This window comes from Lactuca sativa, chromosome 4 (genome assembly GCF_002870075.4).
Source record: "Lactuca sativa cultivar Salinas chromosome 4, Lsat_Salinas_v11, whole genome shotgun sequence".
Lineage (NCBI taxonomy): Eukaryota > Viridiplantae > Streptophyta > Magnoliopsida > Asterales > Asteraceae > Lactuca > Lactuca sativa.
In genome coordinates, this window is record NC_056626.2 from 157,787,786 (window position 1) to 157,814,837 (window position 27,052).

Sequence of the window (27,052 nt, forward strand, 5' to 3'; positions counted from 1 at the left end):
GGCACTTTTATGAGTTTTAAGATTCATAAATATGACTTTTCATATGACTTGAGGATAAGTTACAAAAACATATTTTATGAACTACTTTTAGATCAATATGGATTGAAAACAACTAGCACATAACCTTTTTTCCCATAATCTAAATCAACTCATAAACAAGGTAATACAAAAAAACTTTTGTTAATCCATAACTTGAGGACAAGTTATGAAGTCCATACAATTTCATAAAGATCATGAAATATACTAACATACAATTTGCACATAATTCCTATGATCTAACAAAACTCATAAGCATGAACATTCATAACTAACAATTTTCAAGAATTACATAAACATATATAAACTTGAAAGTTTTGATTATAGCATTGAAATTGGTTTACTATAATTATTAACACTTTAAAAATAGGTTTTATAAGTCCAAAACAGCTTAAGGTAATGATTCTAGACCAATTCCAGCTATAAAAGTCTAAAATATGATGTCAGGGGCTCCTACTCGTTGAGTGTATAAACCTGCTCGACGAGTAGGAAGATTTTCTTCATGGACACGGCAAGTTCATCAGTGGACTCGACAAGTCCAGTGCCCAGACAGCCAAAAAATCGATTTTTTTTTAGCTTTTTTCAGCAGTTTGCATCAAGTACAATTGAAAACCAGCCTAGGCTCTGATACCACTATTGAGTTTTGAGCATTCTAACACTCCTATGGTGTACATGCAACCCTAAATACCTTGGATCTATGTTTTCTCTATTATACATGCAAATATCAATTTCCAAGGTATTTATCCTAACTAGCATAATATAAAGAACACATAATATAAATTCTAGTAGAATTACATACCTCTTGTTTGGTGCTTGATTCCATGGAGCTCAAGAGCCTAGTGCCCCAAATGTGACAACTCAAATGGTTCACACAACATCATATGCACTTGGAATAACTTAGAGAGAAATCATCACTTCATGAAATCGGCTTGCTCTCCACACATAGACTTAGTCGCCGATTTTGACAAGAATGATATGTTTATATAGTGTGACACAATTAGGGTAAACCCTAATTGTCATGGCTTTCCATTTCCTTGGATCCATGGGTTTAAGTACACCATGGAGTATCCATGGAGCATCCTATGGGTTTTAGCCCAACTTGATAATCCATGGAGCATTAGCCCATTATACAAGTATGGATAATTTACACAATCGACCCATATATTTAATTTGCCTTCTTTTGATCACTTAATTAATTTTAGATTAATTCTTGATCAATACTAATTAAATAATCTTATTAATATATTATAACTTATAATATATTAATAAACCTTAAGTGTTATTTCTCTCATTTTAGTCTATCCAGATGCATTCTGCCATGCAACCCAAATGGACCATGTCGGGTCAGGTCAAGTATATTCCAATTATAGTTATGGACTTAGACACTAATCCAACAACTGCGGCATCCGTCTCAGCAAGGGCTTCATATATGTCATCAAAATACTCCATCATGGCAGTCTTAATAGACCCGAACATCTCCGGAATCTAACCCCAGACAATCTCGACCACCTCCTCGTTGATGATCTCCCTGACATGATGCTTTGTCAACACTGGCCCACCCTGGCCGATAGTCTTGGGCGCTGTCACGACATCCTGACCACCCTGCCATGATCCGAATTCAGATCCCGTCACAAAAACACCTTGTAACCACCATATTGAAAATACACCAAGAAGATATCAGATAATTTGCATAAATAACAGGGAACCAACTCCCAACTAAACCCTAGGGGTTGTGACTTCCTTGCTACGCTTATGGGTCCTGTGCTTTCAGTAGTACGGGCCCATAGTACCTTCCACACATACCCATATTTGTCTCAAGTATCATCACAACACCCTAACAACATACATATGGATGGTGATCGCTCAATGCTTACTCTTAGAGGAAGGCTAACTATCTCATAATTGGCCTACTGACCCCGCATAACTCACCCATGAAACTCCCACCATCCCTGCAACATTAGTGTGTGCTAGTCATACATAACACTCGACCCTATATACTTTTGAATACCTGATCCTACCCTAAGCCCTTCATCAAACAAGAACAGGAAATAAGGCCAAACCAAACATTCTCAAGATATAAGATATTAGTTATGTATAACTATGATGCATACACTAAGCAACTACAGTAAGATGTCAATTTCACATACAGAAATCCTAGGCTATTAGGCATCATATAATCAGAAAACTCTATCATGCAATTCCTGAAGATCCCTAGCCTAGTACTAGCATGTTGTTCTAACATATCTCAATGTCAAATAACTGCATGGTATTTTAGGGTCTACTTACTGGCTCTGGCTGATTATACACTCTGCATTATCCTTTAATTATTTTGAAAACCTTTTGAAAACCATTTTGAAAATCTTTTCCTTAGTTTAAGACTGGATTCACAAGAGTGTTTCTCCAATTCACACAAACTAAGGCTGTCACACCCCAAAACCAGGATGGCGGAAACGTCTAGGGGGGATGACTCTCATGTAGTGTATCATAACAGTTCAGTATAAATGTTCAAAGCAAACACAACCAACATATATATAATTGAAAAAGTTACATCATTTGTATGTATTACATGTTTCAAAATATCAATTACAATATGTTGTCAAAAGATTTGTTTAGATGCCTAAACGTCCCATCCTCAAAGCCAGTTGTTACCTGATTTACTGATTTCCTGAGAATACAAGTTTTTGGAAAAGAAAAGAGAGTATCAACATTTAAGTTGGTGAGTTCATAGGCATTTGTATGTATATTTATAAACCTTTTCTATGAAATGTAGTAATGTTTCTTTTCCGGAAAATCATATATTTTACCTAAAATGAGATACGGCCTTAAATGAACCAAGATTGGTGCGTATAAGTAATTTTCCTACTTAAAATGATGTTATGCAATTTTGTTTGTATATAAGACAGTTTGAAGGTTGTCTTTGCGTAAACTAAATGTGTCGTTGTTGTTTTAAGTGAGATTTCATTTTTATCTTATAACCATGCTTGATTGAACCAGACTGCCTTGTTCGCAATGTTCTTCAGGTGTCGATTTCGTTATGACATTTGTCACCCCCAGACCTGCGGGTCCATCTGTTGCAAGCAGCTAAGGTGTGGGATTGTTAGTCCTAATATAGATCTATACACAACTATCACGCTCTCCCAACAAGAGACTCAGGTTATATTTAACATGACTTAAGTGTGTACTTTATAAGGTCCCATGAAGACAAAACTCACTAAATTTGATCAACGATTTTACGTGTTTTTGTGCTAAAAATGTTTGTATAAATGATCATCCCATAAGACTGGGATAGCTATGAAAAATGAAGTGAAATCTTTAGATATGCATTTGATAATATTTTACCCTTAGCTCAACGAGATACAAATGGGGTAAAGTTTCGTAAACTATATTTGTATATTTTTGATGTAGAAGAAAAGTTTTTAAACAAAACATATATATGCAAATGGTTATATATATATATATATATATATATATATATATATATATATATATATATATATATATATATATATATATATATGTGTGTGTGTGTGTGTGTGTGTGTGTGTGTATAAATTTTTAAAGTTGATTTGGTATGTTTCGTAATTGTTGTTCATATTCTTACGTTTTTTATTGGAAACTTTGCATGAAATAATCCTTAAGTTTGACAGTAAAGACCTTTTTGTACTTGTCACTTTTTGTTAAAATAGTAATTAAACTTATTTAAATGATTGTGTTTTAACTTCCTTAATGTATAAACCTTGCTAAAAAATGTTACAAGGTGTTAATAAATCTATAAAACATTTTTGATAGTTTTACCCTTTACTGTCCCTGTTTTTAGAAAAATCATAGAAAAATCATCTTAAGTCGAAAGCTGAATTCGTAACCTCTGAGAGTTTAGTAAATGAGTCTACTTTGTTCCTAATTTTTATTATGATTTTTAGTGGTCTAAAACTAGTGTGAAAATGGTCATCTTCACAGACTTGTCCGAAATCACTTCTGAAATTACAGACAGTTTTATAAAAATCGCCATAAACTGTATAAAAATCGTATGAATGCTTGTGAGTAGTCCTTAGAATGGTATAAAACTGAACTATTTGCATATTGTACAGTTTTGAATGATATTAAGTTTAAGATGGTCAAAACAGTCCGTGAATAGGACTCAACTTTTTTGTAGAAAGCTGTCATTTAAATTTAATTTATGTTTAGTGCTCTAACTTGTATTCCCCCCTTAAAACTTGAAGAAAACATGAAAATGTAGGTGTATGGACTCACCTTATGTGAATACTTGATGAATGGAAGGTTGAAGATGAAGAACTTTTGGGTGTTGGTTTGATGCTCCAAAACAGCCACTGTTTTGGCTATGTTGCTGTCACGAAAACTTCACATCAAAAGAGTGAGAAAAAGGGTAGTTTACTCACTGTTTTGAATCTATAACTTTGAGTAGCATAACAACTAACTTCCATGGGTATTTGGTGGTAAAAATATCAAGCAAAAGGAAGGTGTATATGGGTGAAATGGTGGCTGAAACACAAAAGGGACAACAACCCTTTAGTTTACGGTTTTGATGGCTTTGGAAGGAAGTTCTTGTGGATGAAAATGAGATGAAGGTTGAGAGTAATTCCTTGGAGTATTGGCTGGTGAATTGAGGGTAAAATGAAGAGGAAATTTCGTGATTGTGAAAGAGGAAAGAGTGGAAGAGGATAATGGGACAAAACCTAGACTAGCTTGTGATGGGATGTGAGTTTAAGTGATGTGATCTTGTCTAGCCACTTGCTTGGGTGGTTGCTTAGAAATAGGGTTAGTTAACTAACTAACTACTAGTTATTTAGTTAGTTAGGAGTTCTAGTTAAGGAGAGGGAAGGTCTTAATCTCGAAAATTAGAAGAGGGATTAAGAAGCATTCTTAGTAAAATGTCTTAAGTGATTAAGCACTTATTAGTTAAGTTGGCACTTATCTCCACCAATTCTCTTATCTTAATTGATTTAGACATCGTATTCCTTATATGAAATCACTTTAAGTCATGACCCATAACAAGTCATTCACTGGATAATAATACCTATGTACAAATACATATATGTATACTTAGTATAAAATAACAATGCATTTTTTTTTTTTGTGTATTTGAACTTTAAGATTTATGTATTATTCTTTTTCATTCAAAAACTCTTAAATACATTCTAATTATACCTTATAATTCATTTTATATTTTTATTTATTTAAATATAAAATTTATTGACCAAGGTATAATTTCGTGACATTTAACCGGTCAACCATATCGTCAAAGACGTTTTGTCACTTTGGTTCGTATATTTGTCAAATTTAGATCCTCCACAACTATTAAGCACATGTTTTACATAGAACCTAACTTACTTATCAACTAGAGACATGTTGATACAAAAATTAAGTTTGTTGCGTTCAAATGGTGTTATATGCTAATTTTCACAAACCGGTGATGTTTCGTAGTCATACATCATAACGAAATTTATCAATAGTTACTTGTTTTATATTTCACAAGAACTTATTTAAATAAAAGAGGTTAAATTCCTTCAACCATTCTTGATAAAATACTCATATTGCTTAATAATCAAAACACAGTATTGTACGATTGTTCCTAATTTAGGTCCTCGCTTGGTGTTCCAACGGGCCTTCACTATGGGTATGCGGATTTGTTTCGTCCTTTTGATCTCCTTATCCATAATTTCCACTGGTTCTTCGATGAAGTTTAGACTCTCGTTTACTTCAATTTCGTCAAGTGGAATAACAAGAGTCTCATCAGACAAGATCTTCTTCCGATCCCGAGATGCCTTCAATCGTTCATGGGTTTCAACAATATTCTCTATAGTTTCTCATGTGATATGGGGGCTGACGAGATTGCGGTTAGGAACTTGACCCTTAGCTAGTTGCGTGTCACCTACCTCAGCCCAACACAGAGGTGATCTGCACTTGCGTCTATAGAGAGCTTCGAATGACATGACTTTTGATGTTAATGTAAAAGCTGTTGTTGTATAAGGATTCGATGAATGGTTCTTCCGCTTTATCTGTCAGTTTGATGGAGATCTAAAGGACTTCTTTAACGACTATTGAAAACACGAGGCAAATCTCCTGTCCCTTATCCAAAATTATAAATAGTGGTATACTATGCAGCCTCGCAATCTTCATGTGATATGCTCCTGTCAGCTTTTTTATTTTTCTTTGTAGCCTTTGTCGGTAGAATGTGTGTGGGTTAGGTTGATTTGTCTACGATCGCTCAAGTGGTGGCATGTCCATCTGATGTCCAAGGTAACTTTTCATGGAGTTCATGGTATGACTCATAACTGATTCATCTATCATCTCTGTGTGTTTATAAGTCTTATATAATTAAGAATGAAAAGACAAGCGAATCAGTGATTCTATTCTAAGCCCACATCCAAACAAGGAAAAGGATTTAAAGCGGAATTACAACCCTAAGTCCGTAGAATCTTAATTATATAGGGCTCCAATATATACACTTAGTAATCATAGATTTACTAGTATAGGTCCATAGTCTCTACTTGAGTGGGGTAATTAACTTGGCTGAGATGACATTAACAACAACCCTTTCCACAACTACTGCATTTAAGTCGATTTTTGAACTCGGGTTACCATACAGATGGTATTCCCAAGAGATCCTCTGGGAATATATCGGGAAGGTTACGGGATTTTTGAACATCCCTGATGTCTTACACTTCTTGTTTCTTATCCACAACGTGGGCTAGGACGGCGTGGTACCTCCTGTGTAGGTACTTCTGAGTCTTGATGTAAAAGGTGAGTCGGGGGTTTGTGTCTGGTTTATCGCCATAGACGACGAGGGTTTTGTTAGCTGATGGGTTTAGGCGAATGGCCTTTTCATAATATATGATATCGGTATGGTGAGGAAACTAACTAATGTGTTGTAAAAATGAAAATGTCGTAACTTTTTACTGTGACCGATTTTAGGATGATTTGAATAAATTGGTTGATTTAGTGTTAGGCTACGCCCAATGTACACGTCTCTAGTGCTTTTGATTATTCCAATTCTACTGTAAATATTTTGTTTAAGTGTTTGAGGTTTTTGGTTGAGAGATTGATTAAATCTACGACTCACAATACTCCTCTCCGCGTTGCTATTATATAGTATACATGCATATGTGCTATTGAGAATGAACGTACCGGAATCTCAATGGGGTCTATTATTGCTTTCCCACGCTCAGTTGCTGAAACACTTCTGACGCTCCTGACATCTTTGTTTTTAGTCTTTGGGCACTCCTTTATGAAATGCCTTACTTCTCCACATCTCTAGCAAGTCTGACTCATCCCAGTTTTTGTGTCCTGGGCGGTCTGTTGAGCCGGCACCCTACATAAATTTGTGGTATGCCCCTTTTTGTTACAGTTCTTGTAGTGCATTTCCCTGCACTTTCCTTTGTGATTAAAGCTACACTTGGTGCATTTTGGTAGTTTTCCAGCATATTGTCTTGTCGGTGCTGAGGTAGTAGGGATGGTGATGGTATGGACTGTCGCTGTTTATTGTCTTTTGGTAGGTCCTTGATTCGGACGACTCTTTCTCCTGGTCCAAAACTTTCCTTTCTTGGATAGTACTCCTTCATTTTCGTAGGCGTTCTCAGGTTTGTAAGTTGGGGCGTCCTTGCAGGAACATACTCGGGGGTGTCCCTGGTTGTTATTACGATTGGAACTTTCGACGCCGTTTCCCGTTTTTTTTTGTGTGTTGTTAGCGCCGAGGTGTGCCATGACTGCTGTCACGGCGGCTGTTACCGCAATTTGAATGTTGCAGGGTCCATTTGTAGAACTAGTGTTGCGCCGGTATGCTGATTACCTTCATGTGTCGGCATGATTCTGTTGCAAGGCATGAAATAGTTTTGTAAGTAACTATAAATATTGTTAGTTGTATTCCATCTATATTTATATGTACACATAAATTTCATGTTTTGTTATGAGATTCTTAATGTTTTTCGGCCAACACCCTTGTGACATACTTATGGTAGTGAGTAGTAGTAAGTATTATACAAATGTTAAGTTATTTAGATAGAACTCATATATAAAAATCTTACGTTGGTTTGTGTTTCGTGGGTTTCTAGAGGAATTTACTTCACTTGAATTTCAACTACCAGATACGATGAAAACTGCATTTAGTCTAACACATAGTGTGAGTAGTGTAGTCACTAACTCACTAGGCTATACTAGTCTGACATATACTAAAGTGATGTACAAGGTGTTCTTCCATTTCACCTATTTCGCGAGTGGCCTCCTCTGTTCTCTATTTTGTGATGACTGTCCTGGTTGTAGCTGTAAGGGTTCTTTGTCCTATAACAACTATCTCCTCTTCTAAGGAGTGTAGTTGATCCGTATTGTTCTCTTGATCTGCTTTCCGGTCTGTGGGTGCTATGGCCCGAAGTATGGTGCAGCGAGTTTATGTCGGTTGTGGATCATCAACTGTCCTCTCCAGTCTATACGTGTGGCTAGGTAGTCAATTGGGGGTTGCTTCTTGAAATGAGAGGTGGAGGTTCTCACACTCCTCGTGATAGGGTAAGGTTTATTGATGGTATCTCCCGAACTTCTTTCTCCATCTGGTCCCTTGTCATAAATCTTCTTCCTCGTATTTCATCTATTGGTACTCTTCGGAATCTTCTTCTGGATCCTTCTCGATCCATCTGTTGGCTGCGGTGGCAAGATAGTAGGGGTCTATGTGGAGATGAAGTCTAGCTGATATGCCTATGCGAGAATAGGGGTAAGAAGCATATGAAGAATCTAAGTGTGTGGTTCTATAGTAATGCAAAATACTCCAATGGTATTTTAAATTTATATGTTAAAGTTTTCTTTGTATGGTTCGTTGGTAAGTTTTAGACTCGTCATCCACTACGACCATTCCTCAGCATACGTTGGTTACCTCTTGGATAAATATAGTTGATCATACTATATTCATCCCAGACTTGATTACATACCCCGAGGCTTACTCGTAGTGTTTAACTTATCTTAATACTTTTTGTTTTGTTACCAATATGACTCCTAAGTAGTATGTTTGTATACACTTATGTTTTTCATGAAATCTCGGTCCATTCCTGGTCCTTCTATGGTTGCCTTGTGTATACATGTCATATACAGTCAAGATTGAATAGTCCGTCGAATAAGTGATCTTACCTTATATCCACATCCAAACAAGGAAAAGGAAGTAAAGCGAAAATCACAAATTCTAAGTCTATAAAACCTTTAGTATATACCACCTTAATGTATGCACTTAGCAAACATAGACTTACCAACAAAGGACCCCTGATGTTCCTGTTTTGAAATTGTTAAGTTAGAGAGTTTTAGTCCCTATGTATTTATAGTTTGTATATCTTATGTGATTTGATGTACTTAGGTCACTATAAACAATGCTCTGATGCCAATCTGTCACACCCCCAAACCAGGATGGCGGAAACGTCCAGGGGCGGATGACTATCATGTAGTGTATCATAACAATTTAGTATAAATGTTCAAAGCAAACACAGCCAACATATATATATATATATATATATATATATATATATATAATTGAAAAAGTTACATCATTTGTGCGTATTACATGTTTCAAAATATCAATTACAATATGTTGTCAAAAGATTTGTTTAGATGCCTAAGTGTCTCATCCTCAAAGCCAATTGTTACTTGATTTACTAACTTCTTGAGAATACAAGTTATTTGAAAAGAGAGTATCAACATTTAAGTTGGTGGGTTCATAAGCATGTGTATGTACATTTGTAAAGCTTTTCTATGAAATGTAGTAATGTTTGTTTTCCGGAAAATCCTATATTTTCCTTAAAATGAGATGTGGCCTTAAATGAACCAAGACCAAAGCTTATAATTAATTTTCCTACTTAAAATGATGGTATGCAGTTTTGTTTGTATATAAAACTGTTTGAAGATTATCTTTGCGTAAACTAAAAGTGTCGTTGTTGTTTTATGTGAGTTTTCATTTTTATCTTATAACCATGCTTGATTGACCCAAACTGCCTTGGTCGCAATGTTCTTCAGGTGTCGATTTTGTTATGACATTTGTCACCCACATACCTGCCAGTCCAGCTGTTGCAAGCAGCTAAGGTGCGGGATTGTCAGTCCCAGTATAGATCTATACACAACTATCATGCTCTCCCTACAAGAGACTCTGGTTATATTTAACAGGACTTTCGTGAGTACTTTATAAGGTATCGTGAAGACAAAACTCACTAAATTTGATCAACGAGTTTACGTGTTTTTTTGTGCTAAAAATGTTTGTATAAATGATCATTCCCTAAGACTGGGATAGCTATGAAAAAGGACGTGAAATCTTTAGATATATATTTGATAATATTTACCCTTTGCTCAACAGGATACAAATGGGGTAAAGTTTCGTAAACTATATTTGTATACTTTTGATGCAGAAGACAAGTTTTTAAACAAAACATATATATGCAAATGGTTATATATATATATATATATATATATATATATATATATATATATATATATATATATATATATATATATATATATATATATATATATATATATATATATCAAGGTTGTAGAAAACGCTAGACGTTAGCTAGGCGGTGGACTGGGGTCTAGGGATTAATCGGTTAGACGGGGAGTAATCGGGGACAATTAATTATTAAAAAAATAATTCAAAATTTTATAGACTGTCAATAGGGGCAATTTGTGAGTTTATCAAATTCAATGCAAATGAAATCCTCATTCTTATTCTTGTCCTAACTGCTGTCCATACATTAAGTGGAATCCTCACTCTTGAATATAAAGGGTATAACAGGTAAAATGAAACCAATTTCACTTCCAAAAGGCATTGCACTTTCATAATCTGCCTCTTAAGACATTGAACTTTAAAACTTAAACTTTAACAAGTGCTATGGGCCAATTGAAGCTTTCATAGTCAAGATGTTAGCAGCATCAATAGCCCTCTCTACAGCTCCTGCTCCAATTAAAGTATGGACCTCATCAATAAATAGTATAATTTCATCACTTTGTTTGATTTCTTCCATCAGCTTCTTCAATCTCTCCTCAAACTCTCCACGATACTTTGTCCCAGCAACAGGTAGACCCATGTCTAGAGTAATCACCTGAAAAATATAGGAACAAAAATTAACCTTTTAATTGAAATTTTGAACTCATGTCACTAGAACATATACAAACAGGAAGTCCGGAACCCACCTTCTTCCCCTCAATTGTTTCTGGAACATCCCTATTTGCAATTCTTTGGGCAAGACCTTCTGCAATAGCAGTCTTTCCAACACCGGGTTCTCCAATGAGGCAGGGATTGTTTTTTGTACGTCTTCCCAGAATTTGAGTAACTCTTTCAATTTCTGGCTGCCTTCCAACAAGGTTATGGAAAATCAATTTCACAAAGGGTTGTTGAGCGATCGACCTAGAAACGAACCCTGTGTAGATGATAAAGACCGAAACTTTAGATCTTAAATCGAGTTAAATCAAGCTTAAATCGAGCAGTCTTTACAAATTCGTGGATTAACAACTTAAATCGAGTTTACTAGATAAAATCGAAACTTTATAGCTTAAATCGAGTTTGAAGAACTAACCTGTGTAGATGATAAAGACCGTTGTCGTAAATAATGGAGCCTCTAACAGCGACGAAGAAGGAGGAGGAGAAACGTGAGGTGCAATTGGATTTCATGGATTCCGGCTTCAAGAGGTGATGGCGACAGCGAGGGTGAGCTTCAAGTTCTCCCAGCTTTGAGTCGAGAGAAAAAGTGAGAAAACGGTTTCACAGGGGACGATGGAATGAGAAGTGAGAACGAACCCTAGCAAAAGTTTTCAGTTTTGACAATTTTGCCCCTAATTTTTTTTGAAAATCCGTTTACCAAAGTTGACCAATTAAACCGCCTAGAGCCGATTAGCACCGATTAGACCCGATTAGCTCCGAGTTTGACCGACGTTGACCAACCCCGATTATCTTGAGTGATTACACATAAACGTGATCGATTGCAGTCCGCCTAGCGCCTAGATGCCGATTAATCGGCCGCCTAGGCCGATTTTTACAACAATGATATATATATATATATATATATATATATATATATATATATATATATATATATATATATATTAAAAGATGATTTGGTATGTTTCGTAATTGTTATTCATATTCTTACGTTTTTTATTAGAAACTTTGCATGAAATAATTCTTAAGTTTGATGGTAAAGACCTTTTTGTACTTATCACTTTTTGTTAAAATAGTAATTAAACGTATTTAAATGATTGTGTTTTAACTTCATTAATGTATAAACCTTGCTCAAAAATGTTACAAGGTGTTAATAAATCTATAAACCACTATTGACAGTTTTACCCTTTACTGTCCCTGTTTTTACTTATAGAAAAATCATCGTAAGTCAAAAACTGAATCTGTAACCTCTGAGAGTTTAGAAAATGAGTCTACTTTCTTCATAATTTTTATTATGATTTTTAGTGGTCTCAAACTAGTGTGAAAATGGTCATCTTCATAGACTGGTCCGAAATCACTTCTGAAATGACAGATAGTTTTATAAAAATCGCCATAAATTGTATAAAAATCATATGAATGCATGCGAGTAGTCCTTAGAAAGGTATAAACCTGAACTGTTTCCACATTGTACAGTTTTGAATGATATTAAATTTAAGATGGTCAAAACAGTCCGTGAACAAGACTCAAATTTTCTGTAGAAAGTTGTATTTTAAATTTAAGTTATGTTTAGTGTTCTAACTTATATCCCCCCCCCCTAAAATTTGAAAAAAAACATGAAAATGTTGGCGTACGAACTCACCTTATGTTAATACTTGAAGAATAGAAGGTTGAATATGAAGAACTTTTGGGTGTTGGTTTGATGCTCCAAAACAGCCACTTTTTGCCTATGTTGCTGTCACGAAAACTTCACATCAAAAGAGTAAGAAAATGGTAGTTTACTCACTATTTTGAATCTATAACTTTGAGTATCATAACAACTAACTTCCATGGGTATTTGGTGGTAAAAATATCAAGAAAAAGGAAGGTGTATATGGGTGAAATGGGGCTGAGACACAAAAGGGACAACAACCCTTTAGTTCACGGTTTTGATGGCTTTGGAAGGAAGTTCTTGTGGCTGAAAATGAGATGAAGGTTGAGAGTAATTTCTTGGAGTATTGGCTGGTGAATTGAGGGTAAAACGAAGAGGAAACTCCGTCATTGTGAAGGAGGAAAGAGTGGAAGAGGATAAGGGGACAAAACCTAGACTAGCTTGTGATGGGATGTGACTTTAAGTGATGTGATCTTCTCTAGCCACTTTCTTGGGTGGTTGCTTAGAAATAGGGTTAGTTAACTAACTAACTACTAGTTATTTAGTTAGTTAGGAGTTGTAGTTATGGAGAGGAAAGGTCTTAATCTCGAAAATTAGAAGAGGGATTAAGAAGCATTCTTAGTAAAATGTCTTAAGTGATTAAGCACTTATTTGTTAAGTTGGCACTTATCTCCACCAATTCTCTTATCTTAATTGATTTAGACATCATATTCCTTACATGAAATCACTTTAATTCATGACCCATAACTACTCATTCACTAGATAATAATACCAATGTACAAATACATACATGTATACTTAGTATAAAATAACAATGCAGTTTTTTTTTTTTTTTTTTTTTGTATTTGAACTTTCATGTTTATGTTTTATTCTTTTTATTCAAAAACTATTAAATACATTCTAATTATACCTTATAATTCATTTTATAATTTTATATATTTAAATATAAAATTTATTGATCAAGGTATACTTTCGTGATATTTAACAGGTTAACCATATCGTCAAAGACGTTTTGTTACTTTGGTTTGTATATTTGTCAAATTTAGATCCTCCACAACTATTAAGCACACGTTTTACATAGAACCTAACTTACTTATCAACTAGAGACATGTTGATACAAAAATTAAGTTTGTTGCGTTCAAATGGTGTTATATGCTAATTTTCACAAACCGGTGATGGTTCGTATTCATACATCATAACGAAATTTATCAATAGTTACTTGTTTTATATTTCACAAGAATTTCTTTAAATAAATGAGGTTAAATTCCTTCAACCATTCTTGATAAAATACTCATATTGCTTAATAATCAAAACATAGTATCGTACGATTGTTCCTAATTTTCACTACGAGTCCAATCATCTTCGGGATGGAACACTCACGACCCACAACTATCAGGTTGGAATACCCAGGTCTGTTTGCTCTCGTACAAAGCAGATAAGCCTCAACCACTAACCAAACATGTGCATATATATCAGATAATCACATAACAGTCTATAGACAGACAAACCGATCTAACATATCATAACAACATAATACATCTTATCTACCACAATACCGATCTAACAGATCATAATTACATAATAACATCCTATCAACCAGGATACCGATCTAAATGATCATAATAGCATAATAACGTCCTATCTACCAGGATACCGATCTAACCGATCATACGATACTCGAGCATATAACATATCAAGATAACAATCTAAAAATGGCTGACCTTGATGCTTTAGACCCTTGAGTATAGTGAGGAAAACTCACCTCACAAATGTTGAACTGTAGTGATAAGATCAAACTCTCGAATCACAGCCACGAACTCCACCACCTATATTCACCATAGGACCACTTCCATAAATTCCCAATTTACTAAAATATCCCAAGAAGTCAAACCGGTTAACCCTTACTCAAAGTCAAAGTCAACGGTCAAGGTCAACAGTCCATGTTGACCCAACTCGTCGAATGCAGCCCACTGACTCGTCGAGTCCTTCCAGAACTCGAGAAATCATGAAAACCCTAGTTGACTTGCTGAGTTTCTAGACAAACTCTAACCGACTCGTCGAGTCGTCTTATTGACTCGCCGAGTCCATGCAAAAATTCACAACGACCAATCTTCATCTGACTCGTCGAGCGTCGAGTCCCTTCAGTCCATTTCCCATTTAGATGTTTTTAAGCTACCCCAAAGCTCCAAATTGCAGATCTAACCTCACAAGGCATGGTTTCTACGTAAAGTTGCAAACTTTATGTACATGCATGGTCCTAAATGCCAAAACCAAGCTAAGGGAAAGGTTTAAACCAAAGAGAAGGATAAAGCTTGCTAAATCTGATAACTTTATGACTATAGGGACTTAGAGGAGCCCAGATCTGAAGTTACAACTTCAGATCATGAACAATACCCAAAATCATTCACAAATATGCCAAATATGGCCCTAAACTTATGCATGAAGAGATCTATCTAAAGAAAAGTCAAGGTAACGACTTGTTACCTGAAAAATGATGCCAAGATGAAGTAAAGTCAGATCCATAAGCTTCTCTTTACTCCAAGCTCCTTAGACTTCAAGCCTTCTTCACAAAGGCCACCTTCCAAGCTTCTTAACACACCAAAAATTGAGAGTAGGCGGGATTAGGGTTTTCTGAGCTCAAGAGGGACGGTAAGGGAGGCTGAGGGAGGCTAATGACCCTTTAAATAGGGTGCAAGACCCTGGAAATTAGGGTTTCATTTTCCAGCTCCTACTCTTCGAGTTGGGGTCCTCCAACTCGTCGAGTAGACCTCATAATGTCACACAGCTTGAATCGTTTCTACACGACGAGTTGGGGTGTCCAACTCATCGATTAGGTCTAAGAACATGACTATAAACTTCAAATTTTTATACCTGGGAGTCGAGATGTTACAGTATCCATAACCTACACAACAAACCTGATGATTGCTTAGCTAAGAAATATATTCCCGGTGTTTGGAACAATATGGCAGAGGTAATGAATGATCTAAAAAAGGATGAAATCAGCTTTCAAGACATTTTAAAGAAATAGGTGAAGAATGGTGGTGACTATAATGTAGATGTACTCAGATCAAAGATTGATAATATAGAACCGACGACTAACAAAGTAATCATCCCATGGACTCATGATGTTCGAATCAAGGTTACAACTTTTATTTAGAGAGCTAATCTTAAGCATATCCCAACCAATACTGTGTTAAAGAGAAGAGGAGTGCCAGTTGAAAACGTCACATTTTCACAATGCTTACCGGAGGACGGAGATATTGAGCTCAGTATGGGAGTGGGTTTTTAAATGGTGAAACATTTTTGCACCACAATTTCATACCACTGGAGATCTTATTAGTTTATTAAAAATATGGGGAAGATGTTCGAGAAGGAGAAACAATCTAATTAGTGTTATGCTATGGTGTAGTATGACCAATATGGAAATCAAGGTGTGATCTGGTGTTTAAGAACATATGTACTCCTCTCTCTAAGATAATGGATAATGCATAGTCTCTGGTGTTTACTTGGCTTAAACATAGAAGATCAAATTATCACCATAAGTGGGTTGAATGGTGTATATGCCCACTGAAATGTTTGTAATATTTTCCGTACAAGTTGTAGTCCTCTTTCTTGGTTGCTCTCTTGGCCCGTCTAATAACTTGCTAGGCGGTTGTCCTTTAAAAATATTTGTCGGTTTAAAAAACATAATAATAATTTTGTTTATTTCCAAGTAACAGATTACGATGTGTATTTCTAAATTTGTATTTTGTTTGAACTTTGAACAAAATCAAGTTTATTGCATGATGAACGAGATATTATATTATTTATTTTGGTAATGGTGGAGTAATTGGCTCCAAGTTTGGAGCATCTTTGTCTATCCCATGTCCATCCCTTACTCAATATTCGTTGGTATCTTTACAATCTCTACCTATCTAATATTCCAATTGTAGTCACAATCATTTACCAGATTATTGACAATTTGGTCAAATATATAGTTTAATTTATTGGTTATAAAATACCCCATGTGTATCATGTAACTTCATATTATCATTGGCTTCGTGTCTGGATAATACTATTCTTTTACTACTTAAATAGGTGTCATCAATCAATTTATTAAAAACTTAAGGACATCTTGGGTAGACATTTGTATATTATATAATAAAAGTTGTATATTATTTAGTATTTATATTTTGCTTGTGTAAAAGAAAACAGCCTACCATTCCACACATGTCACAAAAAAGAAGGATGATTCTAAAGTTAGATATTCCAATACGAATAGCTGTTGTACCATTAATCTTGGAGTTAATTGTAGTTATTAATTTGTCCTCCTATATTCAAAATCTTCACCTAAACATCACATGGGCTAACACGAAAAATAACAAAATTAATGAAAGGGACAAATAGGACTCCCTCCACTAAAATTTAGGCTCACTTAATGAATTATCTTTATAAAAAATCGGATAACATGTTTCTTATTTTGTTCCTAATGAGAAATTATAATAAAAATATCTATACGATAATTGAATTTTGGACCAACCTAATATTTTTATAGCCGCCATATTATTAAAATTGATTTAATAATTTATAATTCGCTGATAAAAGCATAGATGCATTCGACTCTCTTCTTCAACCTCCACAACACTTGTTTCTTCCTTCTTCACTACATACCGAATCCATTCCATAATCATGTCCCGGATTAAAGATTTCTTCACCGGAATCTTGGACTCCGGCAAGCACAATAGCTTATCCAACAAAAGAAAAAAGCTCTTCTTAGCTGCTTTTGCTTCAATCCTACTAGCCTCCGCTCTAATCGGCATTGTCGTCGGAGTCAAATCTCGTAAATCCAGCTCCGGCGACACCAGCCCAGAAAGCCTCACAGCTTCCTCAGCTCACTCCATCGTAAAATCAGCATGCAGCAGCACATTTTACCCTGAACTATGCTATTCCACAGTCACAAGCCACCCCGATGTCACCACAAAGGTCAAAAATATTAAGAACGTGATCGAACTTGCTGTTAATATCACATTAACCGCCGTCGAGGAGAGTTACTTCCGTATAAAGAAGCTCAGCGCTCGGAAAACTCTCACTGAACGCGAGGTCACGGCGCTTCATGACTGTCTTGAGATGGTATCGGAGACGTTGGAAGAGCTCCACGATGTCGTTAAAGACCTCAAGGAGTATAAATTGAAAGGATCGATCAAGCAGCATGCCATCGACCTCAAGACGTTGATGAGCTCCGCCATTACCAACCAGGAAACTTGTCTAGACGGTTTCTCCCACGATGGCGCTGACAAGAAAGTCCGTAAGGAACTGGAGAAAGGGGAGAAAAGGGTGGAGAAGATGTGCAGCAATGCTTTAGCGATGATTTGTAACATGACGAATAAGGATGTGGCCGATGAGATGAAGATGAACGTCGGAAGGAAATTGAAGGAGGAGGAACAGAATGGTGAATGGCCGGAGTGGTTGTCTGCTGGAGATAGGAGGTTGTTGCAGACAGGGACAGTGACGCCAAACGTGGTGGTTGCTGCCGATGGTAGTGGAAACTACAAGACGGTGGCGGCTGCGGTGGCTGCAGCGCCGTCAAAGAGCAGTGCAAGGTACGTGATCAGGATAAAAGCTGGTGTTTACCGGGAAAACGTGGAGGTGCCGTCGGCCAAAACTAACATAATGTTTTTGGGAGATGGAAGAAAGAATACAATCATCACCGGTAGCCGGAGCGTTAAAGGAGGAAGCACAACCTTCGACTCCGCCACCGTCGGTTAGTTCCCTCATCGGTCATTTCTCAGCCTAATTCTTATTAAATGTTTATAAGTATAATTATTTACATTTTATTTTCTCTAATAATTAGTACTAACGTTTTTCTAATAAGTACTAAACACTACGATAAGAAGCTAACGTCATATTAAATGTTCAATGTTCTAACTAAATAATCCATAATATAAAAGCTGTTATTTAGAAGATATTAAAAATAAAGGGGTTTTCTAAGATAAACTCTTCCTTTTCCAATTCCACCTCTTTAAATTGATTTTTTGTTTTTTGTTGGTTTTTTTTTTCATTTTTTGTTTTTTTTTTTGTTTTTAATTCTTTTTTAATTATTATTATTATTATTATTATTATTATTATTATTATATTTTGATTATTATTATTATTATTATTATAATTTTCGCACAAAATTTTAACATTCGGACGACATTATAAATTCAAACGCCTATATAAAATCGGTTTTTAAATATTTTTTAATTACGGACAAAAAAATCGTTCGAATTTTATAATGTCGTGCGAATTTATAATGTTTACAGAATTTTAAAATGTCATCGGAAATTCAAAATGCTATCCAAATTTTTTTTGATTATTGAAATTCATAATAATAATAATAATAATAATAATAATAATAATAATAATAATATTAAAATATAAAATAAAAGGAAAAAAATCAAAAAGAAAAAGGAAAAAAAAAAGAAAAAGGAAAAAATAATATAAATTAAAAGTAAAAAGTTGATTTGATTGATATTAAGAATATAAAATTGATTAAGAAGGTACTTAAACAACCCAAAATAAATTCCAAGTTGCTAGGTCAAGGTCAAGGTGATTTGATTGAAATGAAAGTTTCTTTTCAATATATATATATATATATATATATATATATATATATATATATATATATATATATATATATATATATATATATATATATATATATATATATATATATATATATATATATATATATATATATATATATATATATATATAATACCTTTTTAGTAGGGTATTCCTCAAATTCGTATAAATCTTAACCAAAACAAAGGGCACAAGTGCTTATTGTAGTATTGGTTGTTTTTGTATTTTTATGTTATGTCTTGTTGCACATTATCTGCGCCTACGTGTGGCCATACCCGTCACAAAGGTAGTACGTGATGGCTAATCTTCCATTCCAAATATCATACTCTTTCCATTTTATTTTTCAGCGATTATTCTGTCATACAAAATGGACTTTAAGAATTAACATAAAAATAAACAAATGTTTTTGGAAGCTTAAGGAAAATAAAAAGTTTTGAGCATTTGTAGAAATAGTGATATTAAATAAACATTTCAAACTAGGTACATGGTCGTGGAACACATGTTATATCAATAAAAGTTTATTTAGCACCACTCTAATATCTATTTTGAAAATAACCATTTTCGATTATATATATATATATATATATATATATATATATATATATATATATATATATATATATATATATATATATATATATATATATATATATATATATATATATATATATATATATATATATATATATATATATATATATAGAGGGTTAGGTTCATGTGAGACGATCTAATTTTGTGAGACCGTGAGACGCATTTTTTGTTTTATTTTTTTTAGTTAACTCAAGTTCTGAAAATAATATTTAAGAAAAGAATTTTTGGATTTTCCATTTAGTTTGCATTTAAAATTATTTTTTAGAATATGTACAGTGTAATATTCTATTAGAATATTTCACGTATTTTTCAAAAAAACGAGATTTTTTTAGTTAGTTCAAGTTCCGAAAATAATATTTAAAATTTTTTTTTTGTTTTTTCCATTTATTTTGCATTTTAAAATTATTTTTTTTGAATATTTACAGTGTAATATTGTATTAAAATATTTTCACGTATTTTTAAAAAAATGGAATATTTTTATTTTTTTAGTTAATTTAAGTTCCGAAAATAATATTTAAAATAAGAATTTTTGGATTTTTCCATTTATTTTTCATTTTAAAATTATTTTTAGATTTGGTCTCACGGTCTCACAAAATTAGAATGGTCTCAAATGAACCTGCACATATATATATATATATATATATATATATATATATATATATATATATATATATATATATATATATATATATATATTTGTTGCACCAAATAGTTTTCTAATAAATTTTTAAAATTCAAAATAGTTCAAATCATTGGTTTTTGAACTAAATGATACATTATATGCCTTTCAATTGTTTTATTATGTTTATTTAACTTTTTGTTAAATATTAAGATAAAATAAATATTATCTCAAAACTAAAAAAACGTTGTTGAAATTTCAGAGTACGTTTCTTTTTTCTCCCAAAGCTTTAGTCCGAAATTCAAAGTTTGAATATAAAATGTGTATTTTTTCCAGAAAATATATTTTTAGTATGACATACATTATTCAGAAACAAATTTGATTTAATCCACAAAGACTCAATTATTGAAAGAGTGGTTATGTTTAAAAAACTTCAATAGTATAATTTTATAAATGTAAAATTTGTAACATGTTGCAAATTTAATATGTTAAGCTGTCAATTCTGAAATATATATAATCGATATTTCTACCCACTATAAATCTATATCTATATAATTTACATTTCAAATTGTTAATAAATAATTATTACATTCGATCATTGCACAAGCACTATGATAAAGATGGAGAAGATTTGTTAAAATATAAAATCACAAAATATGGAAATAGGGGAAAAGCGACATGAACGTGATGAAAACAAAGGCTAATCTGCTTACCAGCCACATGGTTACCATAATTTCCATCAATTAAGCAGCCGATTATTCAATCATGCAACCACTATATTAATTATATATTAAACCATATCCATCAAATAAAAAAATTACAGAACCAATATTCCATAGATATAGTCCTATTCCTTAACACTCTTTGATTAAAATAAGACTCCCCCCCTTCAAAAAACAAATATAATATTAAACAAACTATAGAGTACAGACATCCCTTTAATCGAATCAAAAGTTATTTAATTAATTTCTCTTGTGGTGTTCATGCAGCTGTCGTTGGAAATGGATTCTTGGCAAAAGACGTAACATTTCAAAACACCGCCGGAGCTGCAAACCACCAAGCAGTGGCACTTCGTGTTGGCTCAGATTTATCCGCTTTCTATCAATGTGACATGTTAGCTTACCAAGACACACTTTACGTCCACAAAAACCGTCAATTCTACATCAACTGCCTGATCGCCGGCACGGTGGATTTCATCTTCGGAAACGCTGCGGTGGTGTTCCAAGACTGCGACATCCATGCTCGCCGCCCTGGATCAGGTCAAAAGAACATGCTAACAGCACAAGGACGCACCGACGCCAACCAAAACACAGGGATTGTTATTCAAAAATGTAGGATTGGTGCTACTTCCGATCTGCAACCGGTGATTGGAAGTTTTCCGACGTATCTCGGACGACCATGGAAACAGTATTCAAGGACAGTGGTGATGCAGTCGAGTATTACCAATGTGATTCAACCAGCCGGATGGTATGAGTGGGATGGGAACTTTGCGCTCGACACGTTGACCTACCGTGAGTACCAGAACACTGGTGCCGGAGCTGGAACTTCCGGTAGAGTAAAATGGAAAGGATATAAGGTGATTACAAGTTCTACAGAGGCTCAAGGGTATACTGCGGGAACCTTCATCGGTGGTGGTAATTGGTTACGCGCCACCGGTTTTCCTTTTTCATTGGGTTTGTAAGCAATTAAGCATGTGAATTTAGTGTAAGTGTTGTGTGTGTATCTATCGAATAACGATGGTGTTTAAGGAACATCTTGTGCGGCATTGTATTACGAAACAGGAGTAATTTTGTCATAAATGTTTTGGTATTGTAATTTAATCCCATATAATGTAAATGGCCGTTTTCAAACTTTCATGAAGAATAATAGCCACTTATTATTATTTATATTAAGTTTTGTTATATGTTTTTTTTTTGAAACGTTATATGTTTAGTTAGGCCACTATTAGATTTAGCCCATATTCTTGTATAATATTGGTTAGGCCCATGTACACTATTTGTTGTACTCTCATTTTTAGGTATAATTTTTTCGGAGATGAGCGCTAGTGGATTTATTAAGCATTTAGCAAGAAGCTAGAGAACAAGGAAAAAATTTACAAAGCCATGCTTGGGATAACATCCAATAATCTGAAAAAATAGTATTTTCTTACGTCTATTAGAAATCCAAAAGCAAGAAAAATGTCTAATGTCATAAAAAATCTCATTTTTTCTAGGCTTTACCATTCCAAAAAGTAAATTATTACGAAATCTCCAAATGACTCAAACCGAGACAATAATAACTGCTTCAAAAACCTTTGAAAGCTCTTAGTCATCTTTAGCAAATCAACCCAACGCAAGATCTCATTAACCGTGCCATGTGAAGGAGCAGGGATATTCCACCACCTAGCTTTAAAGTTCCATAAAGGGGTGAAAACATTGTAGAGAAAAGATGACCACCACCCTCTCCAATTTAAGGGCAAATATGACATAAAAGAGATTCTAATTCAATGTCTTTATCATGTAAATTGAATCTAGTTGGAAACTTATCTCTTTAAACCCGCCAAACATGAACATTAATCTTCGTAGGAACATAAGTATTCCATCTAATAGGAATGTTAGAAGACTCTAAAGTGTGTGCATCAATAAAATTTCTTGTCGAAGCATCCGAGAATTCTCCCTTGATATCCAAATCCCACGAGTACGAATCATTCGAATCGGATAAAACCACCTCCTGTATTATTTCACGCATCTCATCCCATTGAGCACCTGTAACACCATTACGAGGATATCTAGCAAACATGTCCAATATCCTCGTTTCTGAGTATCGATCAAATAAAGACGCCTCCGGATTCGTATCAACAACAAAAAGTCTATGAAATTTGTTCTTAAAAATATTCGATCCATGCCAATTATCCAACCAAAACTGAGTACTTCTTCCATTTCCTAACTTTCTAGTACACAAATTCTCCAAAAAAAAAATACATTTATTCTTTAGATGATCAATCCCCATAACAATATTCAGCCATGGGCTCAAGCCTACACTTCGAGTACCCACATGACCTCCTGGAGATGAGTGAAGAGCCGAGACCACTTTAGCCCAAAGAGCATTTAGGTTATGCAAAAAACGCCAATGCCACCTGAATAATAAAGCCCTACTAAAAGCAAAAATTCTACCAATATCAAGACCTCATTTTTCCTTAGAATTCATCACTTTAGACCCATAAATCCAATGCAATTATCTTTCTCTATTATCAGCCCCCCAAAGAAACCTAACTCTTAAAGATTCCAAGAGATTAGTGATCTTAAGAGGCACTTTAAAAATGAACATTTGCTAGATTGGAATATGTAATGTCCCGAAAATCCAAGATAAAATTTTCATTTTTAAAACAATAATTCATACAACAATTTATTCTCAAAGCCATTCAATATGAAAATAGTATTTAAGCATCAGAGCAGAAATCATCAATGCGGAATAAACTCTGGGGTATCCTGTGCAGTCACGTCAAGCCCTTTCCTTCCGAACCAGAAGTACCTGAAACCATAAACATAAACTGTAAGCACAAATCGTAGTGAGTTCCCCAAAATATGTCATACCATACATATATAACAGTTCAAAACATAATTGGGTCTATTTCACTCTCTTGAGTCTCTTTTGACCGGTACTAGGTCAATTTCAGCCCATTCGTTCTCTTTTAACCGATAGTAGATCTATTTCACCCCATCGGTTTCTTTTAACTGATATTGGGTCTTTTTTACCCTATTTGGTATCTTTCAACCGATATCGGGTCTATTTCACCCTTACAGCTAAGCATACAATCATATCAGCAAGATTTACAAAGACAACAAGCACATACATGCATAACGGTAAGTGTCACAAAGACAACTATCATCCTACAAACATAATCCAGTGGGCCGACATTTGTGCCTTCAACCCACAATTACAGTGAAGAGACTCACCTCACTTTGAAGATAGACAAACCACACTCCCGAGTTGCTACAACTATGGCTCCTTACACCGAATATTCCAAATTAACCTTAATCAATACTTAGGGTAATAACACATGAATGCTCCAGATTACCCTCTTACATGTGAATGAGTAAAAAACCATTTTAACCCTTCCTCAAATGGTCCTCTCAATCCATGGCCCAAGTCCAAAAGTCCTAAGGCCCAACAATGTGTTAGAATAGTGTCTAAGTCCATAACTATAATTAGTATGTACTTGACCCGATTGGCATGGTCCATTTGGGTTGCATGGCATCGAACAATTTGGATAGACTTTTGTGAGAAAAGGATAATTATGATTTGTTAATATATTATAAGTTCTAATATATTAATATGAAATCATATTATTTAATTAGTACTGATCAAGAATTAATTTGGAATTAATTTTGTGATCAAAAGGAGACTAATTAAATATATGGGGATTGATTGTGTAAATCATTCATTCTTATATATATCGGCTTATGATCCATAGTTCTTCATGTTAGGCTAAACTCATGGAGATTTTAAACCATGAAACATGAAGAATATGGAAAGACATGGTTTACATGGTGTAACCCTAATAGCCACAATATATAAGGACCCCATGGCTCAAGAAATTGGCACTAAGGTGTAACGCCCGTAGATCCGGGCTAGTCAATTTAGAGACGATAGGCGTCAAAAATGACTTTTTGATGAAAGATTATTTATAAGGATTAATCTTAACCAAGTTGTAGTATATGTCACAAGGTTTCCGTGCATATAAAGAACGCCAAAATCCGAGTTATAACGAAGAAGTTATGACCTGTCGAAGTTTCGCGACAGAACCGGCACGACACAACGTGACGTAAATAGTGAATTTACGTTAGAGGGATATTTATCATAAACAATCTAAATGAGAATTGAAGATCTCATTGATAGTAGTCCAACAATAAAAAGACAGACGAAAATGGAGTTCAGATAAAGGAGTTATGAGTTTATAACAGAGTTTTCCTGTCCCGGCCTACTAAAAATAATATATAAGTAATATAACTATAATATATTAAAAATAAAGTCAAAATTAGCCAATGGAGTCTAAACGAAAGTTGTAGAGCATAATCTCAACTTCACGTCGATATAAAGATCGTCGAAAACGGAGTTCGTATGCCAAAGTTATGAATTTCTGAAGTTCGGGGCGCGAAACCCCAAAACTGTCAGAGACCACGACGTGGCAAGTCTTCTGACACCTCCGGGAGTCCCATAGATGCAACTTGTGATGACGCATGCAGTGAAGACCAAGCCCACGACGTGAAAAAAGGTTGTCACGACGTGGCAAGGGCCAATTTTGCCCTATAAATAGATTTGAAGGGCCAGCCGTTTAGGGTTGCTATTTTTCTCTTCTCTCTCTCTCTCTCCCGTTTTACCTCGATTTACGTGCAAAGACGTACCGCCGAAGCCCCGGTATCAACCCCAAGACCCGAAGCAAGTCCCGAAGCCCGAAGATCCCGAGAAGAAAAGATTTTCAGAGCCGAAGCTCTGCCCGCGAGAAACCCGGTGTGTGAAGTGATCCCGGTTTCACCGAAGAATACTACTTCTACAAGCCGTAGTGCTGTCCGATCATCTTCTGATCAAGTGAGTGTATAGTCACTTTCATCTTACACATAGATATGAAGTATTTTATCAAATACGTGCTATGTGTATATAAATAGTTGTTTATATGTGTGAGTGTGTGGTCACTTTCTTCTAACACATAAATATTAAGTATTTGTTATGAAATATATGCTATGTGTATAATATAAAGTTGTTTATATGTGTGAGTGTATGGTTACTTTCTTCTAACGTATATATATGAAGTATTTGCTGAGAAATACGTGTTATGTGTTTATACATTGTTTGCTTATTTAAGATGAGTGTGGAATGAGCGTTTTATATAGTTTTTAAATGAGTTAAACTGTATATGTATTTTATATCTGCGAATATGTTGAGTAGAACATGGGTAGATGAGATAGTTGGTATGTGATAAAATGAGGAGGTATGAAAGATGCTTAAGAATAATATCGGTAGATGCACCAAGTAGTGAAAGTCGTAATCTTAGCAGATGCGCTTATAGGATAATGTCGGCAGATGCGCCAAATAGAGATGTCATAATACTAGCAGATGCGCTTAAGAATAATATTGGTAGATGCACCAAATTGAGATGTCATAATACTAGCAGATGCGCTTAAGAATAATATTGGTAGATGCACCAAATAGAGAATGTCATTATACTAACAGATGCGCTTATAGGATAATCCTGGCAGATGCGCTTATAGGATAAGGTCGGCAGATGCGTCTAATAGTGAATGTCGTAATCCTGGCAGAGGCGCTTAAATGATAAAGTTGGTAGATGCGCCTTAAATAACAATGGAATTTGTGTCTATTCCTTAAAGTCAAATTTTAGGAATGAATGAATAAAGGATAGGTGATTCTTAGGGTAAAACCT

At 34.6% G+C, this 27,052-nt stretch overlaps 2 protein-coding genes across 2 annotated transcripts; one reads left to right on the forward strand and one right to left on the reverse strand.

Moving 5' to 3' along the window:
* Window positions 1-10,740: 10,740 nt before the first annotated feature.
* On the reverse strand, window positions 10,741-11,686 carry LOC128133538 (ATP-dependent Clp protease ATP-binding subunit ClpA homolog CD4B, chloroplastic-like). Its single transcript, XM_052771012.1, has 3 exons — window positions 11,592-11,686; window positions 11,209-11,467; window positions 10,741-11,117 (listed from the first exon to the last, which is right to left on the reverse strand). Exons 1-3 carry the CDS (start codon window positions 11,684-11,686, stop codon window positions 10,905-10,907), a joined length of 567 nt encoding a protein of 188 aa, XP_052626972.1. The 3' UTR covers window positions 10,741-10,904.
* Window positions 11,687-17,414: 5,728 nt separating this feature from the next.
* LOC111906885 (pectinesterase) lies at window positions 17,415-22,520 on the forward strand. The gene is made up of 2 exons (XM_023902659.3): window positions 17,415-18,561; window positions 21,624-22,520. The coding sequence occupies exons 1-2, from the start codon at window positions 17,490-17,492 to the stop codon at window positions 22,313-22,315; spliced, it is 1,764 nt and encodes a 587-aa protein (XP_023758427.1). The 5' UTR covers window positions 17,415-17,489; the 3' UTR covers window positions 22,316-22,520.
* Window positions 22,521-27,052: the final 4,532 nt, after the last annotated feature.